The 18,332-nt window shown below is 40.9% G+C and overlaps 1 protein-coding gene across 1 annotated transcript in view; it reads right to left on the minus strand.

Moving 5' to 3' along the window:
* LOC145404917 (cell adhesion molecule DSCAM-like) overlaps positions 1–18,332 on the minus strand; it is a 587,705-nt gene that overhangs the window by 64,101 nt on the left and 505,272 nt on the right. The window contains exon 11 of the mRNA XM_080276424.1: positions 9,535–9,694. Coding sequence (XP_080132550.1) covers positions 9,535–9,694 — 160 coding nt within the window. The remainder of the gene's footprint in view (positions 1–9,534; positions 9,695–18,332) is intronic.

Here is an 18,332-nt window from a genome sequence, read left to right on the forward strand (position 1 = left end):
TTATTTCCACCTTTATCCTTACTATTCATCCCGCTGTGAAACATAGCCTTTCCTATTTATCCCAGCAATCGTTCCTGTTTCCTTATCTTTATCTTTTTTTTCCCGGTGCTTTATTTCTTCTGCCTCTTCGTTATTATCTGTTTCGTGTCTCACTTTCTTTATTCTCATTTTTCCTGCAACCACAAACCAGGTCTTTTGTTATATTTTCTCTATTTCTGTATTAATCTAAGCTTACATTTCTGCTGCCTCTATTGTACTCCTATTTCATGATCTCCTGATTTTTATTTTCATTGTCTCTTAAGGAAAACCAAGCTACTAATCTATCCTATTTCTCTTGTAATTTCTATTGTCACTCGATGTTTCTCTGACCCTCTCTTTTTCCGTAATCCATTCTTCTTTTCCTTCCTCTTATCGTGCTAATTCCTAGCTTCTTTCTGTCTTTATTCTCATTACCCCTCTTTCTCTTCTTTCTCGTAGTAGTTTATTTCCTTCTAAGCCGATTAAAATCTTCTAGGGAATGCAAGAATGTAGTGACAAACATGCGTTCCAACTGAAGGTGTTATCTACGTCTGTTCTCTCTCTCTATTTTTTTTTTTCATACCCCTCGGATTGTGCCTCTTTTCCCACTTTCTACTTTCCGTCCTCTGTTTACTTTTCATTTTCTCTTATTCACCCTTTCCCTTGCCTCTTCTCTCTTTGTTCTCTGTCCCTGCTGTTCCTATTTCTTTTCCTCCTTCCTCTCTCTGTAATCCACGCCTCTCTCCCTACCTCTTTATATTTTACTTCTTTCTCGTTCCTCCCACCTTCCTCTTTCCCAGCCTCTTCCCTCTTTTATTCTCCATCCCTGTGCTCCAGTTTTTCCCCTCTTTCTACCTCCTTTTAAGCCATGTATCCTACTCCTCTGTCTTCTACACTACAGATCTCCTCTTAGTCTACCTCTTCCTCTTTTTATTTTGCACTTGAACTAAACATTTTTCTCTTATTTCCCCTTATCATTAAAGAGACTCCTTCCACTTTCATCTTCGTCATTGTCTTCCCTGTTCATTTTTCTCCTATTCCCTCCTCTCGTGCGTCTTTTCTTCTTTATACTCTATCTTTCCTCTCACCACACGCTTTCCTTTTTTTTCCTCCATTATACATAACTCCTGTCTTCTGCTTTTATGTCTTTTACATCTATATCGTTTTATCCCTTTATTCCTTCCCTTCATTTTTCCCTCCTTCGGTCTTTATCAATGCTCTTACCCCCCCCCCTCTTCCTCCAGAAAGTCTTTATCTTTTCCCAGTCTGCTTCGTTATTTATTTTTCTTTTTTCTTCTCTTTTTTCTTCTTCCCTCGTTAATTCTTCACATCACACCATTTTCCTCTCTTTCTTCTTCTTCCTCCTTCCGAGTCATACTTTGTCTTCCACTGCCTTCTCTGTCTTTACTTTTATATCTTCCCTGCATTTTCCTGTTCACTTCCCTCTCCCAAACTTTATGCTCTACCTTTATGCCCCTCTTTCTCCTTCAAACTGTACCCCTCTCTTAACATCACGATTTTCTCAACTTATTCTCTCTTCATATTTATCATTCTTTTCCTCTTCACATGATTCTCTGCCGTTTTACTTCATGTTTCTTAATCCCTATTCTCATCGGGTAACGAGATTCCCTAACACCTTTCCCTTAGTGATTTATTTTTTTTAGATATGGCTGATTAATATCCTTTTGTGTGTTGTATATGTAAAGTAAGGCGATCTTAGAAGGATTAACTTAGCACAGAGGAGGACAGTAAGGTACCATAGGCAAAATAAATCGCTTAGGAAAAAGTGCTAGGGAGCTTCCTTAACCAACTAGAGTTAAGGGCCAAGAGGCATGTTCCTTCTCACGCTTTCATTCCTTTTTGTTTCTCCTTTTTATCATTCAATATTTGTTCCTTCTTTTCTTTTTCCTTTACTTATGCTTCCTTTATTCTCTCTCTCTCTCTCTCTCTCTCTGTTTTTCGCCCGACGTGAACTATCCATCTTCCCCTGCCTCTCCTCTTTTTACCTTCTGCTTTAACCTTTATCTCTACTATACACTTCTTCTTCCTGGTGATAGAGAGGGAAGCCTTCACGTGGTGGCACTGATATGACCAGGCGGCTGCACTTCCCGGTTATTAAATGTCCCTCAACTCTTTTCCTATCTTCCCTGAAAGGTGGATGGACTGCCAAAGAAAGGCATCTTTAGCCTGCAGTCCACTGTGTTCACATTCCAGACCAATATAGGGTTTACTACTACTACTACTACTACTTATACTACTACTACTACTACTACCGTTACTACATGTACTGCTACTACTGTCATTACCCCCACGACTACCACCTATATTTATTCCACTCTCTTGTCTATTACTCCTGTCTACTACTACTGCTACTGCTACTACTACTACTACTACAACAACAACAACAACAACTACTACTACTACTACTACTACTACTACTACTACCACCGCTGTTACTACTACTATTACTACTACTACAACAACAACTACTACTACCTTTTTCTCCCAGTATTATCCTCTTACCGTGAACCCTTCCCCCTTACATAAATTCCACACTCTTTTCCTCTTTGATCTTCCTTCTCATTTTCTACCCTTGTCATAATCCATCCTTCTCTGCCTCTTCCTTCTTTTCCTCTCCTGTTCTTTATTCTCTGACTCCATTTCCCGCCTCTCTCTTCTTTCATTTTTTTTTTCTTATTTTTAACCAAGGTCCTTTCTCTATACCTCTACGATCTTTTTTCTTTCTGATGTCCAGTTTGTCTTTTTTTCTTGTCTTAAGCCATTCTTCTTCCCCTACCTCTCCGTTCCCTCTTCTATCTATTTCCAACCTCCTTTTCCCCCTTCATTTCTTTTCTCTTTTACATTTCCACTCCTTTCTCCTTCAGCCTTTATAATCAGTTTTTCCCATCGTAAATCATTCTTCTTTCTATGTCTCCTTTTCTCGTTCACTTCCTTTTTTTCACAACTTTTTTTTCTCGCTTTTTCTGATTTATTCCCTTCTACCATGCTCCTTCTCCTGTCTGTCTTTTTTTTTTTTTTTTGTCTGCCTTAATATCTCCCTACCCTTTCTACCCTCTCTCCCTTTTCTCATGTTTCTTCTGCAGATTCTACTCCAAACCTCTTCAGACTCTTTTCTTTCTCTTACTCCTGTCATAAAACATTCTCCTTTCCTCGTCTCCCCTTTCTTGTTATTTTCATTATTTTCTGTCCCTGCTTTCTACCCACTACAAGCCATCTCTCTCTTTCTCTCTCTCTCTTATTTCCTATTTACCCTCCCTGCTGCACGCACTCCCACCTCGTAACCACATTTACTCCCTTCTTGCTTCTCCCTCCCTCTCTCTCACCCTCCCTTCTCCTCCCCTACTTCAGACTCCCTCCCTCTCTACCCCACCCCTACCTCACTCACTCTCTCTCCCTACCTCTCTTCCTTTTTCCCCTCCCTCCCTACTTCCTGCTTCTCGTCAACCATACGTCAAGCTTACGGTCAGGAGATGTCTAAGATCCATCACTTGGGCAGCACAAGAAAAGGGAGAGGGAAAAAGCAGCACATCATTTGGCTTTGATGGTTAAGCTTACACGACCATCGGAGGAGGCTTGTAGTGGAGTGTGGGGAAAAAGGGAGGCTGAAAATAGAGGTGGGGAAAAACAGGGGGAGAATTAGAAGGGAGGGTGGGGTGTGGAAAGGGTTGGTGGGGATAGGAAAAGAGAGAGAGAGAGAGAGAGAGAGAGAGAGAGAGAGAGAGAGAGAGAGAGAGTATGGAGCACTGGTGTGAAAGAGGAAGGAAGGAAGGAAAACGGAAGTGTGGACAAGGGGGATGGGAAAGGGGAGAGAAAGAGGGGAGGGGGAATGAAAGAGACGGAGGGAACGAGTGAGACTGAATGAATATGGAGGTAGAATGAAGGAGATGAAGGTAGGGAGAAACAAAATAAAGTGAAGGAAGGTGAGGTAGGTAAAGGAATAATGTGGCTGTGTGCAAAAGAGAAAACAGGAAATTGGTGTAGGGGATGGAACTGTGGAATAAAGAATTGGAAGAGAGAGAGAGAAAGAGAGAGAGAGAGAGAGAGAGAGAGAGAGACGGAGGGGGGGGGGAGAAAGGTCCAAATAGAAGGAAACGAGGTGTGGGTAAGATATAAGGATTCTTGGTAATAAGCAGAGGCTAAGGGAAGATGGGAGAATCGATGAATTTTTAGCAAGATGTAAAGCATACTCAAATATACAAGTGAATTTTGCCATATCATTGATTCCTTCGGTTTCCTAATATCTATCTTGTTTAATGTTACCTTCAGCCAATTTTATTTAGTCAAATTAAAGTCTTTTGAAGGTAATCGGTGAATGAAGTCGATGTATTACCTCCAAACCCCTCCTAGGCTGAACAAACTCGTCCGGTGATAGAAAGGGGAGGTTAAGTAACAAGCGTGGTGAGTTAATTGAAGGATGGGGAGGCCCGGGTTATTGAGAGGGAGTATGGTTGGGAGAGGACATTACACCCTGTGAAAATGAATGCTGTAGGATTAGAACTTGAGTGCCGTGAAGGTATAGTTTAAATGATCCTCCCCAAATAAAAGTGTCTGGGAAAGAGATAAAGAAATGGAAGTGGATAACAAAGAAATGAGTGGAACAGAACAGGAACTTTGGTGGTGGTGGGCAGAGTCTATAAGAGTGTGTCCAGTGAAAATTGTTGCTTTGGGAATGATGACTTGAAAGCAGTGATGTTTTATTTCATTTTTCTTTTTCTGACAAAAAGAACCTGAAAGCTCTGCTCTCACATACCCGACTTACTGAGGAACAGGTATATATAAGACGAACTCTTATCAACGAGTGGCATTAGTTTCATTATTGAAGGCTATAGTTTCTTCATCTTAACTTGGCCCAGATTTTAGTCCTTTTACATCCTACTCCATGTACAGCAAGGGCAGAAAAAATATTGCTACGACGCTACATTCTTTCCACGACACTTTTTCGTGACTGGCACCCTATTCTTGTCTCAATACAATGTTGCATCTCAGCACTGAAGACGGAGAAAGAGACGGCAATTTTAGGCCTAGTTAATGTCTCTGTAACACTATTTATGAGGCTACAATATCGTAATCTTGCAGCTGTCGTCCAATTACCAGTCATCTATAACTTATTAAAGGAGATTAGCAAAGTTACAATACGTTAATCAATCATTTACCAAAAATTCACAAGTGATGTTTTACAACAAAGATTTCAAATCACTTGTTGTGATTAAGATAACATATTACTGGTTTTGCATATATTACTGTTGATAAGTACAATGAAACCAAATCGACAGACATAATAAAAGTTTGGTTTCAGATTGTTTTAATGAGAATCCACGGTAAAGGTCTCTTGAGAAACTAAAGCACAGGGTTTCAAAGGCAGTGTGCGCAGGTCAATCGATAACTGACGAATAACGTGATGAAACTAATGGAAATCTATAACAACTCTTAAGAGGCAAACTGGCGTAGTTCAAGGTTCACTGCTGAAGGATTTTGTACTGTACTTATATTTCAGATTAACAATATTGGTAATGTTTATGTCATTTCTCTAGGCAAATAACTCTAGAGACATCTTGGCACGCCATATTATCTCTGCCAAAACATGAGAATTTAGTGAAGTACTGAAATTAAAGTTTAAAATCATCAAAAGCACAGATTCAGAAGAGATGCCTAATCCACGTACACAAAAATTTTGAAGGACACGATATCATATTAATTTATTAATTTTTCAGAATAGTACAGCACACCTATTTAATATCAGTAGAGCTAATGGGTGTAACGGACAATCCTTGGCGAACACCTCTCGTCAAGTTGATCAAATATGTCTTCACCACAACTCCATCATATCGAACAAATTCCTCTGCTGCGTAGGACACTGTAGTAGAATTTTGATATCCATGATGCAAGTTGGATAAGTACAATGGAAGGGGAGGAGAGACTTCATTATCCTTTACTTCTTTAATTCGAAAAACGGAAATAAATGTCCAAACCTACAAAGCAGTAATCGGCCTGGAAAGGGCCTATAGGTGTTCTGTATTTTGCTTTATTTTTACCCTCCACCTGACAGAGTCAGAGGAGGGTGTTGTCATCACCGAGATCTATAGGCGTCCGTCTGTAGAGTTGGGCGGCAGGACAGCAGGAAGACTGGCTGGGCGAAGAGATTTTGCTTCTGGGCCAGAATTCAGAAAGTATTCACTTTAGAGTAATGAAATTTCACATAGTTATGTGTCTTATAGTGAACAGGTGCCGTTTGATAGGTAGAATGCTGTGTCTTAAGTAGTTTTTTCTTTCTTAATAATAAAAAAATAAAATATTAATTTCAGTGCAACCTGCGCAAGCAATCTGAAGGGCTCAGGTTATGTGTCCCCATAGCGATCTCCTTACTCCCACCTTTAAAAGAAAAGATTGAGGGGGGGAGATGAGGGCGGTTAAGCGCTTGATAAGGTGTGCAGAGAGGTGGGGGGGTATGTGCTTGGTCAGATGAGGGTTGCAACAGCGTAACGTTGCCTATGTTTATACACCTGTGTTGTAAGAGAAAGTGAATGGCAGGCTGAGAGGATGATATGAACAAGACAGGAAGTGAGGTGAGAAAATGTATTAGGTTGTGATAGAAAAGAAAGATGGAATTAAAAAGCCTTCTTCGGCAAAGAAAACAGAAAAAAAAAAAAGAGAGGGAGTTATTGAATGAAAAGAGGAAAAGAAAGGAAAAGAAAAATGTTGGCTTGATAAAAGGGGAAGTGCAGAGAAGTTGACATGAAAGGGCAAGGAAGAGAGAAAAAAGACGAGATGGTGAGAGAGAGAAACGACGAGAAATAAGAGCTGAACGGAGAGGGCGAAATGGAGAGACTGGCGGGAAGGACGGAGGAAAGGAAGAGAAAAAGGAGAGATTAGGAGACACAGATAGCGAGGGAAATGTGGCAAAAGGGGAACCAGAGTCCTGAATGGTGTGCACAGGGAGGCAGAGGAGGAAGGAGAGGAATGCTAGGAAGAGGATGATCATGAAAATTTAGTGGCGAAAATATTTGTGTGAATTAGGCATAGGCCAAAGTGTGGATCGACGTTGATGACGTTGATAATACCAATACTACTACTACTACTAATAATAATAATAAGTATAAGTACAAGTATAATATCCATAGAAGTAGCAGAAGTAGTAATAGTAGTAATACTGATTATAATAAGAAAAGAGTGGGCATTATACCCAATCCACCTCAACTTTTCCAAAAACTGTCATCTCTTCATCTTGAATGGTAATATGCAACACGAGATGAAAGCCATAAATACAGTATGTGCTCCTCATGAAGGAATGTTACGGAAAGAATGTAGAGCCGTAAATTTGGCCCAGTCAGCCGCTGGGTTACGTGAAGCAAACTGCAAAGGAACGAAACTCTCTGGGAAGTTAGCGTGAACGAACTATATGTTAATGATAGGCGTAAAAGGAGGAAAAAATGTACAAGACAAAGCTGAAGAGATGACAAGTTAACGAGCTTGAAATGATGACGAAAAAGTTAAGCAATGACGAAGGTGTGAAAAAATGTGGGAAGAAGATAAGTGAGGATAGAGCCGTGAGAACGCAGAGTAAAGAAAGAAGTCAGAGAGAGAGAGAGAGTAAAATATAGCAAGTTTGAGGGGGGAATGGTGAGGGAGACATAGAAGGATAGCAAGGAGGCAAATGAAAAGGAATTCTTAGCTAGTGGAAAGGAAAGAAGCAAGGGATGGAGCAGAACATTAAGTAGGTAAGGAGGGTGGGAGGAAGGAAGGAAGAGGGGAGGAAGTGCGAGGGGGTCGGTAGGGAGGTGGGGAGGGAGAGAGAGAGAGGTGCTCTGACTGGTGTGAGAAAAAAAGGCAGGGAGGGAAAAAAATCAGAGCTGAGGGGAGTACTAAGGAGGTAGAGCCTGGAAAGACTGGTGTGAAAGAGGAAGGGGAGATTAAAGGGAGAGTGAGGGGAGTGCTGATAGGGAGGGGAAAAAAGTTGGAGTCAGTGGGAAGGAACGATGGAACTAGGGACGAAATCCTGAGGTGAGAGTTACTTGATAGCAGTGAGGAAAATGAGGTAAGCAAATTCATCATTATCATCATCATCATCACCCTCCTTATATTGATTTCTATGATGAGAGTGGGTTGGTACGGTCAGGAGCAGGAAAAAGATAACTAGTAGAACTATTCACAAATTTCCTTGCAGAATGGGTCATACATTCATAAACTTATAATCTTCGTTTCAGAAATTAACAAAGTGAAATGTCTGTCCATTTGTACTATCTGTCAATCAGTCAATCAATCAGTCAATCAGTTCATTATCTACCTACCTCTATCTGTCTACTGTATCTATTTTTTTCCTAACTTTGATCTGTAGGGGAGAGCTTAGCAGAAAGATATACAACTTGTGTTAATTTGCTTTACAACAAACTTCCACATGACTACACACATCCTCTTTGGTATATTCTGAAATGAGCGAGAATAAGTTCTCACACAGTTGAGAAAGAGAGAGAGAGAGAGAGAGAGAGAGAGAAACGAACACTTGATAAGCTACACCCACCCCTGTATTATTCTAAAAAGAAAAAAAATAATTACTGATAAAGCACTTAAGTGTCAGGTCCTGGCGCTCTGCCCTGTCAGTTTGTGTCATTACGAGCGAGCAAGGGCAGCAAGCGAAGCGAGCAAGCGTAGCGAAGCGATGTTTATTCTACGTTCAGCTGAGAAATGAGTGGCCCAACATGACCCGGTCCGGTCCGGCCCGACACGACACGACCAGACCGCTATGGTTTTCAGAGGCTAATACCTTTTTTACTACGTGAGATAGAGAAGATACTTTTTTCAGCAGGTAGTAGATACATTCCATAAAGTTTGTTTCTAGCTATATATTTACTCATGAGACCAAGGAAACCCTTTGGAAATCCAGCTTCCTAAGGGAACGTAAAGAGGGCTTCCATTGACATGCTCTACTCTGAAATCGAATTAAAAATGATTTCCTGTGGTAACATCATGTTTTCTTTAATGAGTACTAATAATTAAATATAGGATATTACGCTCATAATTTTACATGAACGTTTTTTCTATGTTTAGGAGGTGAAATCAGCTAGGGTGATCTCCCCATTTTGGGGTTTTATCAGTTAATCAATAGTCAAGTGCTTACCGACGCAGTTCGTTGACACAGCAAGTCGCTTGCTTGCTCGTCAAACGCTCACATAACGCACTTTACTGGTATATAGCCTACGGTTATTTAGACACAAATACACGGTCGACTAGTACTCTTATCTATTTCTGTATATGTTCATAAGTATATATGCAAGTACGAATGTTCCTGCTCTAAACATCCCCAATCCAGTAAGGTCTGGTTCTCATCCTTCATAACGGTGCAGTGACTCAGTGAGTGAGTGAGCGGCATAGTGAGGGACATACTGTATTCGGTCGCACTGTTGGATGCAATAAAAAGGACGAATATGGAGACTTACGTGAAGGGCACTTGGCTGGGGACTTTAAAATATTATAGTAATAAAAATAAAAATAATTACTCACTTGAAGGTCGCTTGGCTGTGAGATCGACTAAGGTGGCTGCGTGGAGGACGGTGGTTTCCGAACGACCTTTGGCATTGGCTGCGTAGATCCTGATGGTCAACGCCAGGTCGGAGGGCAGACCGCGGACCGTGAAGTACGCATTCTTGCTCGTCACGTTGGACTGAGGGAAGAATGGAACTGATGTTAATGGCATGAGAGAGTTAATTAATTAATGAATCTGGTAAAGGGAGGAACTACAAAAGTGGGAAATGTGGTGAAAAGGCGATTAGCAAGCTTACGCATACAAACGCACACTGTCACAGACGCACACATACATGCACAGAGAGAGAGAGAGAGAGAGAGAGAGAGAGAGAGAGAGAGAGAGAGAGAGAGAGAGAGAGCTCAGTCTTGTACCTCTCACTGAACTAACGACACAGAGTAATGATGTCACGCGTGGGAGAGATGAAAGCGAGAGAGAGAGAAAAGTACGATAACGAGATGTGAGAATCGGGGCGACTGAAGAGGAGGAGGAGAGCTAGTTATACCCCTCATGTTAGACTGTGAAAAATAGTATATCTAAGAAACGCACTAGATTCTGCGCCGTAATGAGTCAAAGTTAAGTATCCTAGTATAGCAAATGGTCGAATGCTTAGAATTTGATCTCAAAGTGGAATAAACACACCCTATTTTTTTGCGATAATTTGAGAAGTACATGATGAAGAGGGAACTTTCCTTGCCTTCCTGTATGGCTGCTAACTGCATTCTAAAATATGGGATGCAGGCTGCCCATACCTAATAACCACATGCTTTCCTTAAATGAATGTAAAAAAATTGGGGATTGCATTCCACCTTGGGATTTAAGAGTTAAGTATGCAACCTTAAGGCTCCTATTACTTACTTAAAATTAAAGAAATAATATGACGTCAACTGGCATAGAAATATGAGTTATCCTGACAATGAGAGAGTGAATGGTGGCTATAACAACACTCAGTTTCTACATATTCATTCTCCTGATAAGTACATTAGGTGGTGTTTATTCGGAGAGGAATATTGCATTTGTCCCCGGTACAGGAGAGATGGAGGGCATATCAAGAAGGATAGACAAAAAAGGAATGTCTGATAGATAGAAAGGAGACGTATAGAAGAATGAAGTGGTTAACAGGGAATTCTCAGTCGTCCATCTTAGGTGGCACCGATATGGCTGAGGCAATCCTCTACCAGGTTATACAAAATCCTCATCTTCCTCTCTGACCCCTGAAAGAAGAAGAACGGCAGGAGCGAGATGGCTTCAGCCTGCAGTCCACCGGGTTCACGTCCGGATGAACCTAGAGTTGGGACTACGTCCACTAATACAAAGCCTGATAATTACACAACAGGTCAGAAATGAAAGTCTGATGCATGAGAGAGATAGGAGAAGACTTGATACTAAATGATAAGGGAAAGTACTGTAAAGAGAAGCACGCAAATATCTTCGCATTGTTTGACGAGTGCATAGCGGAAAAAATTAAACATCTGAAACACACACTAGTAGAGATGGGTTTTCATTGCACCTCGCCAGTTGTAAATCATCCTCAGGTGGAACTGGGAAGATAGTTATTTCTTTGTACGTTAGCAAAGGAGGGAGTTTCAGGGTAAGAGGAGAGGGAAGGGAGACCTCAGACTTGCTTGTCACGTAGAACTGCCTCCGACTTCACCCCACCCGAGGGAAATAGAAAAAAATTGAAAACGAAAAAATGCCAGTGTCAGAAGCCGTGAAAAGAGTGGTAAAGTTTGATGGAAGGTAGGACGCGGAAGGAGATAGGGATGGTGAGAAAAAAGATCCTTGACAAATAGGGGAGAAGGGTAGAGAACAGACAAACAAGTGTATAGTGGGGGAAACATGAAAGGATGGAGAAATGGTTAGAGGAGTTAAAGAAAAATGTATAGTCAGGAAAATATAAAAGGAATAGAGAGAAGGACAGAATGCAGGGAAAAATGTAGAGAGAGGAATATAAGAAAGAATGCGAAGGAAGTCAAGAGCCAGGACAAACACAGAAGGGAAAACATGAAAGGATGGAGAGGACAGACGACAAGGACAAAAAGATGTGTAGTGAAGGAAACATGTTAAAATGGGGAGACGGAATGAGGAAAAAGGTTTATGTATAGTAAGGAAAACATGAAAGGATGGGGAGGTTAGAGGACGGGAAAGTAAAATGCATAACAAGGTAACTAAGAAAGTATGGGAAGAAGGTTAAGCGACAGGGTAAAGAAAAAATGTGGGCACCTTGAGCTTACTCGTCATGATTGATTGCAAAAAGAAAAATGTTGGTAACCTGCATCGGCAGTAATGAGAGGGATGATAAATGATTGAACAAGGGAGGGGAGAGAAAGGTGGGAGAAAATACAGAAAAAAAAAAATAGGAAGAAATAGAGGGAGAAACAAAAAGTGGTGTCCGGAGAAAGGAATGCTGAAATAAAAAGCTTAGAATTGTTCATCGCTTTTGCTTGTGAGAAAAGGAAGATCGCGGAAACGAAAATGCGAAAGTCAGATGTGCAGTGAAAGTGAGACAGGTGAGAGAAAAAGTGTAAAGTATTAGATAGGGGAGAAGAAGGCTGGATGATCAGAGAAATAATTACGTGAGAGAGAGAGAGAGAGAGAGAGAGAGAGAGAGAGAAACGTTTGGAGAGATATGGTAGGATTTATTCCCCCCACCCCCTTGAACTGTATCAAGAAAAATTGTTGGTTGCGTATGCGGTGAGAATAATTGAGATGGGTTATCAAAAAAAAAAAAAAAACGGCGCCGCAAAAACTCGGTTACATGGCAAGAAGAAAGAAGAAGCAGAAGACGATGACGACGACGACGACGATGATGATGATGAAGGAGAAGGAGACTTAGATATATGCCTATCAGTCTCATTAGTCATGTAGAAAGACTAATAATTTCTGCTAACTACCAATCTTAGCTCATTTTAGACCTGCAACAATCAAATTTACATCCAGATCCCGAATCGTACTTTGGGTGGACAGAGGAAAAGGGGAATCATACTTTGTCCAACAGTCTGACCGGTCCACGAAGAAAAGGATTGGGGTGTGAGAGAAGAGGACTGAGATAAAGGGGGAGAAAGGGAAGATGCAATACAAGAGATGCACTTCCGGGAGAGAGGAAAGGGGAAGAAAAGAGAAGGAAAGGGAAGAGAAGAGAGGAAAGAATAGGAAAGGAAAGGGGAAGAGAAGAGACGAGAAGAGAAGAGATGGAAAGGGTAGGGAAGAGAGGGGAGGAGAGGAGAGGATCAAAGTGGTGGGAGAGAAGAGGAAACAGAGATCGAAGGGAGGAAGGGAGGGGAGAGGAGAGAAAGGAGAGAAAAGGAGAAAGGTAAAATCGGATTGGATGGAAGACGTGGCGATATAGAAAGATGAAATACTGAACTGCGAGTTGTAATGGCGTTTATTAACCAATTTAGCCCCAGGACGATTTTTGTTCCATTCTTACTAATACCAGACGATTTAACTTAGCTTGAGGGAATATCAGACAGAGAAGGGTTTATTGAAAGGTATACCCACTCTTTCCATTCTAAAAAGCCTCTCTTATGCAGGCTATAATCGTCTGCAGAGAATATATGTTACAACAGACCATCACGGGCAGAAAGGGTTAGAGAGGTGATGTGCAGAAAGGATAAATAGTTAAATAATATGAAAAAAGCGTATTGGGAAACTTACATATTCAGCTTTGCAAACTTGTCATGTAAATCAAAATTGCTTACATACAACTCACTGAAACGTGTCTAAATTTCAGTGATGGTGCCACGTATGCAGGACAAGAGCCAAATGTTTTCATGGCGCTTTGACACTCTAAATTCCTTAAAACACAAACAATAGGACAGTAAGGTTCAAGGTTCAGAACAAATATACTCAGTAAAAGGCGCTACGAAGTCTACAATTGAGCTTATAGTCTTTAGCTTCACTTCTGAGAATACGAATCGTATCTGTTGCTTATCATCTTTTTTATCGTTATCAACCTATCATCATCATCGTCATCTTTTCCACAGTGATGTATATATAAATTGGGTGGGAAAGATTATGAAACAGAAAAAGGAACACACACACACACACACACACACACACACACACACACACACACACACACACACACACACACACAAAATCAAGTATCATCGGAATGCCCAACGAAAATACGCATTTTAATTTATGCATTATTTAAACATAGATACATGACACGATACAGCAACATAATTATTAGCATCTGGGACTAAGCACAGAGCAAGAAAACACTTATTAAGAGAGTTTGTGTAAAATAATAGAAAAGTTCATTGCTCTTCTAACGGAGAACCATAAATATAAAGCCAAAAACAAATATGATCCCAGTAATTTCCTCTCTAAATGAAATACAAAAAGATAAATTAAAAATAACACCTCAAGACAACAGCTCATCAAATGAAAAAAAATGTAGAGCAAAAAAAAAAAAAATCTCAGTAACTTCCCCTCAAGACTGAAAAGCAAAAAAGAAAAAATCAGAAAAAAAAAAAAGAATTGTCTGCTATATGATCAAAATTTAATCCTAGTAACTTCCCCTCTAACTGAAAAGCAAAAAACATAAAATTAAATAAAAAAGAAAGCCTTAGAAGAACTGTGTGTGATATGTAATTGGCGAGGCATCCCTTACGACCTTCATGCATCGAGAGGGAAGAGAATGCGAGAGAGAGGGGACGTGTGCGTGTTGAAGAGCACCGAATAATTGGTTGTATTTTCGCTTGGCTCAATACATGTCGAAGGGGAAGAAGGGAAGGGGAATGAGAGCGAGTGTGTGAGTGAAAGAGAGAGAGGGAGTAAGATTGTGAGAGTGGGTGAGTGTGAGTGGGTGAGGGTGAAAATGTGTGTGTGTGTGTGTGTGTGTGTGTGTGTGTGTGTGTGTGAGAAAGAGAGAGAGAGAGGACAAAAATCGTGCTTGAAAGTTAGAGTATTTTTCTCACTGTCTCTCTTTGTCAGTTCTGAAAATAGACAAGGGTGAGGGGAGGAAGGGAGAGGAAGAAAGAACACGTCTAAAGGGTGACAGTGTTTGTGAAGAGAGAGGACGAGGGTCAAGGAAGAGGGGAGAGATGGGAAGAGGGGAGAGATGGAAGGAGGAGAGAGGCTGTGATGGGGAAGATGGGAGGAAGGAGTGACAGGGGAAAAGTGAAGGATGGAAATATGGAAACGATACAAGGTAAAGGGGAGAGAGAGAGAGAGAGAGAGAGAGAGAGAGAGAGAGAGAGAGAAGGAGAGAGAGATGGAAAAAAGCTGTGACAAGACTGATGGAAGGATTAGGTAAAGAGTGATCGATGTTGGCGAAAACCCATGGAGAATACTTAGAAAATATAATGAAATACGAGAAGCGTGAGATGCAAATAGAAAAACGAAAGGGCAGCAGAGAAGGGGAATAAGAAAAATAAAAAAAAGGTAAAGACGTATTGGTGAAAATTGAAGGAAGAGGAAGATTGTGATGGGTGATGTGGAAAAAAAAAAAAAAAAAGGAGAGGGAGAGAACGAAGAAATGATGAACACATGAAAAGACTGTGGGAAAAGAATGAAATGCAGCGATTGGAAAGGAAAATAAATGATAGAAAAGAGGGGGTGACTTAATAAATTTGAGAGGAAGGAGGTAAACGACATGTAAGTATATGAAAGACTGAGAACTGTAGGATAGCATGTAAGAAAGAGGATTTGTGGAGAGAGAGAGAGAGAGAGAGAAAATGTGGTAAGTACTAAAACACTGAGGGGTAACTCGAGGCGATAAAAGAAGGAAGGGGGAGATCAGGTGAGAAAGAGAATGAACAGGAAAAACAGGAAAAAGAAGGAAAGGGAAAGAGGGGTGAATCAAAGGACACAAAAGACGAGATGGGGTAAGTCAGGTGAGAGAAAAAAGAAAAGAACAGGAAAGAGGGAGACATACAAGATAAAATTGTCGAGATCAAAGATGAAGCAGTATGAGTGATGAAAGAGGAAGAGACAAAAGTAACACAGCAACGAATGAAACACAGGGAGGTGCAGAAGAAAGGGGAGAAATGCAAGTGGAAAGAGAGAAGAGAAGAAAAATCAGTAAGTGTATTTAAACAGAGGAAGCTACATATCAGTCAAGGGATTTTTGGGGTAAGATATATGAACGAGATGAAAAGGTATGTTTATAAAAATCATGTAAAAACCCCTTTCACAGAAGGGTCGCAATTAGGTATTCTATTCAAGCCAGAACCAGAAAATATTGCTTTACTGCTGGAAATTCTAGGAGTCGAAGAGTTAAAACACACACACACACACACACACACACACACGCACTCTCTCTCTCTCTCTCTCTCTCTCTCTCTCTCTCTCTGCTGAGCTACCCCGATGCTATACAGGGAAGCCTTCAAGTGGTGGCTTCGAAATAGGAACTGGGCGGCTCCACGGTTCGGTTATACAGAGGTCCCATCATTTCCTCCCTTCCCCTCCCTCAAAATAAAAAATATAAAAAAAATGGTGAACTGAAGACCAGCAATTTCAGCCTGCAGTTCGTTGAGTTCAGTTCTTGATATGCTTAGGACTGCAACAACTGCTACTAATCCTACTGTTGAGGTAACCCTTACGTTTTGTGGAAGCCTTTAGATTTGGTTCTCAGCCTGCAGTGGGACGATCTGCTTCACATGAGGAACATCTAATGAGCAACTTGTTCAGAAAGCCTAAATGAGATTCTAAAATATATGATGCAGTGAAGCAAAAAATGTGATCAGTTCAAAGATCGTGGCCTGAAAATTGGAAAACTTTAAGCTAGAAAACAAGGACTCAGATTAACATTCATATTGAAAAACTGTTTATTATTAATTAAAAAAAAAAAAAAAGGGACACCGTTCGGCACACACTTTGACTAATACTAGGGTGAAACTTTAAAATGAGATCATCTTTTAAACACCCTTTTCTGTCCGCTAGGAGTAACACCCTTTTCAAAAATAATATGTAGAAATTTTAAATGATATACAGTATGCCTAAGTTTGCATTCTATGTTTAATGTACCCCTACGTTTAACACTGTATTGTTGCATGGGTTCTGGTTCAAAATTTGCATTACACCTTTTGCACATTAATAAACATGAAACAGAGAAGACAGACCTAAGACATACAGGAAAATGATGAAATAAGGAATCTGATATTGTGGAAACGAAGACTCTAATTCCTATGCCTAACTCCCAGCTAAATACAAATCTTCTGATGTGACTGGAAATAGAATATAGAACTAGAGTTATCCAGGTCATGAAAGGGTTAAGTGGAATCTAAGGAAATGATGGAAATGAGCTTGAAAATGAGGGACTTTGATGTAAGATAGAAAGGAGCTAAGAAGTGGTGAAAATCTGAGCAGTGAAATATAACACCCTGATACCAAAGCTAACCACCAATAGGTCAGAGTGGAGAGAGCTGGGAGGGACCTTTGACCTGTAGCTGGTGATGGAGAAGATGGTAGTGATGGTGATGATAATGATGTTGGGAATGACAGCGATGATGATGAAAATAGTGGCAATGATGATGGTAATATGAAATTATAATGATGGTAGACTCAATGATGATGATGATGATGATGATATGATTTATAATGATGGTAGTGACAAGTATGATAATGATGATGATGATGATGATGATGATTAATAATTACAATAAAGATGGTGGCAATGATGATGATATTGATGATGATAAAGAATATAAAGTTGATTAGTGACAATGATGATGATGATGATGATATGATGATAATGATGATGATGACAGAAGTGAACAGACGAAGACTTTTAATTGGGAAGCTGAGGGAAACAGCAGCATTTGGAAAAGGAAACAAAATGGAGGGAATGAAGGGTCACCACTGAAGATATGCAAACCAAATGGAAAAAGGGGTGAAAATACGAGAGGAAAGGGGAGTCTGTGGGGACTGGATGAAAATGGAGAACAGGAGAAATTATAGAATGCAGATGAGAGAGAGAGAGAGAGAGAGAGAGAGAGAGAGAGAGAGAGAGAGAGAGAGAGAGAGAGAGAGAGAGAGAGAGAGAGAGAGAGAGAGAGAGCGAGAGAGAGAGAGAGAGAGTTAAAATAGAGCCTTCACATTAAAAATAGCCTTGGCATACTTCGGGTGTCTCCCATAAGGCAACGGTGAACGGGGATTCAATATGTTGATTGACCAGATTGCAGCTCAAGTACTGGGATCATCAGGCAAATCTGGAGTCAATGAGCTTGATAGAGTTAAAATAGAGCATTCAACGTTAAAATCAGCCTTAAAGCCGTCGGCATTAATACCAGCCTTAGAGCCGTCAACATTAATACCAGCCTTAGAGCCGTCAACATTAATACCAGCCTTAGAGCCGTCAACATTAATACCAGCCTTAGAGCCGTCAGCATTAATACCAGCCTTAGAGCCGTCAATATTAATACCAGCCTTATGATACTTCAGGTGTCTGCCCATGACGCATCGTTGAACAGGCACTCCATTTGTCGACTGATCGGATTGCGTCTCTCAATACTGGTATGATCACGGCTCATTTCCATCCTGTATACACGGAGAGGCGGGCTGCGTGCTCATTACCCACATTGTTGCCACTACGAGGAGGCTTGTGCCAGATGGAAAGGGGAGGTGTGACAATCAGAGAGGGTGCGAGAGAGGGGTGGAAGAAGGGTAGGAAAGGGAACGAGGGAGAGGGACCGGAGTTTGGGTATGAGGGAAAGAAAAGGTGAAAAGGACTGGGAACGCTTGTGGTGGGAGGGCGCGAGAGAGGGGTGGTGAAGGGTAGGGCAGGGAATGAGACGTGGGACTGGAACAGAAAAGGGGAGGAGGTGTG

This window comes from Coenobita brevimanus, chromosome 65 (assembly GCF_032717465.1).
Source record: "Coenobita brevimanus isolate Jiangsu-jjx chromosome 65, ASM3271746v2, whole genome shotgun sequence".
Lineage (NCBI taxonomy): Eukaryota > Metazoa > Arthropoda > Malacostraca > Decapoda > Coenobitidae > Coenobita > Coenobita brevimanus.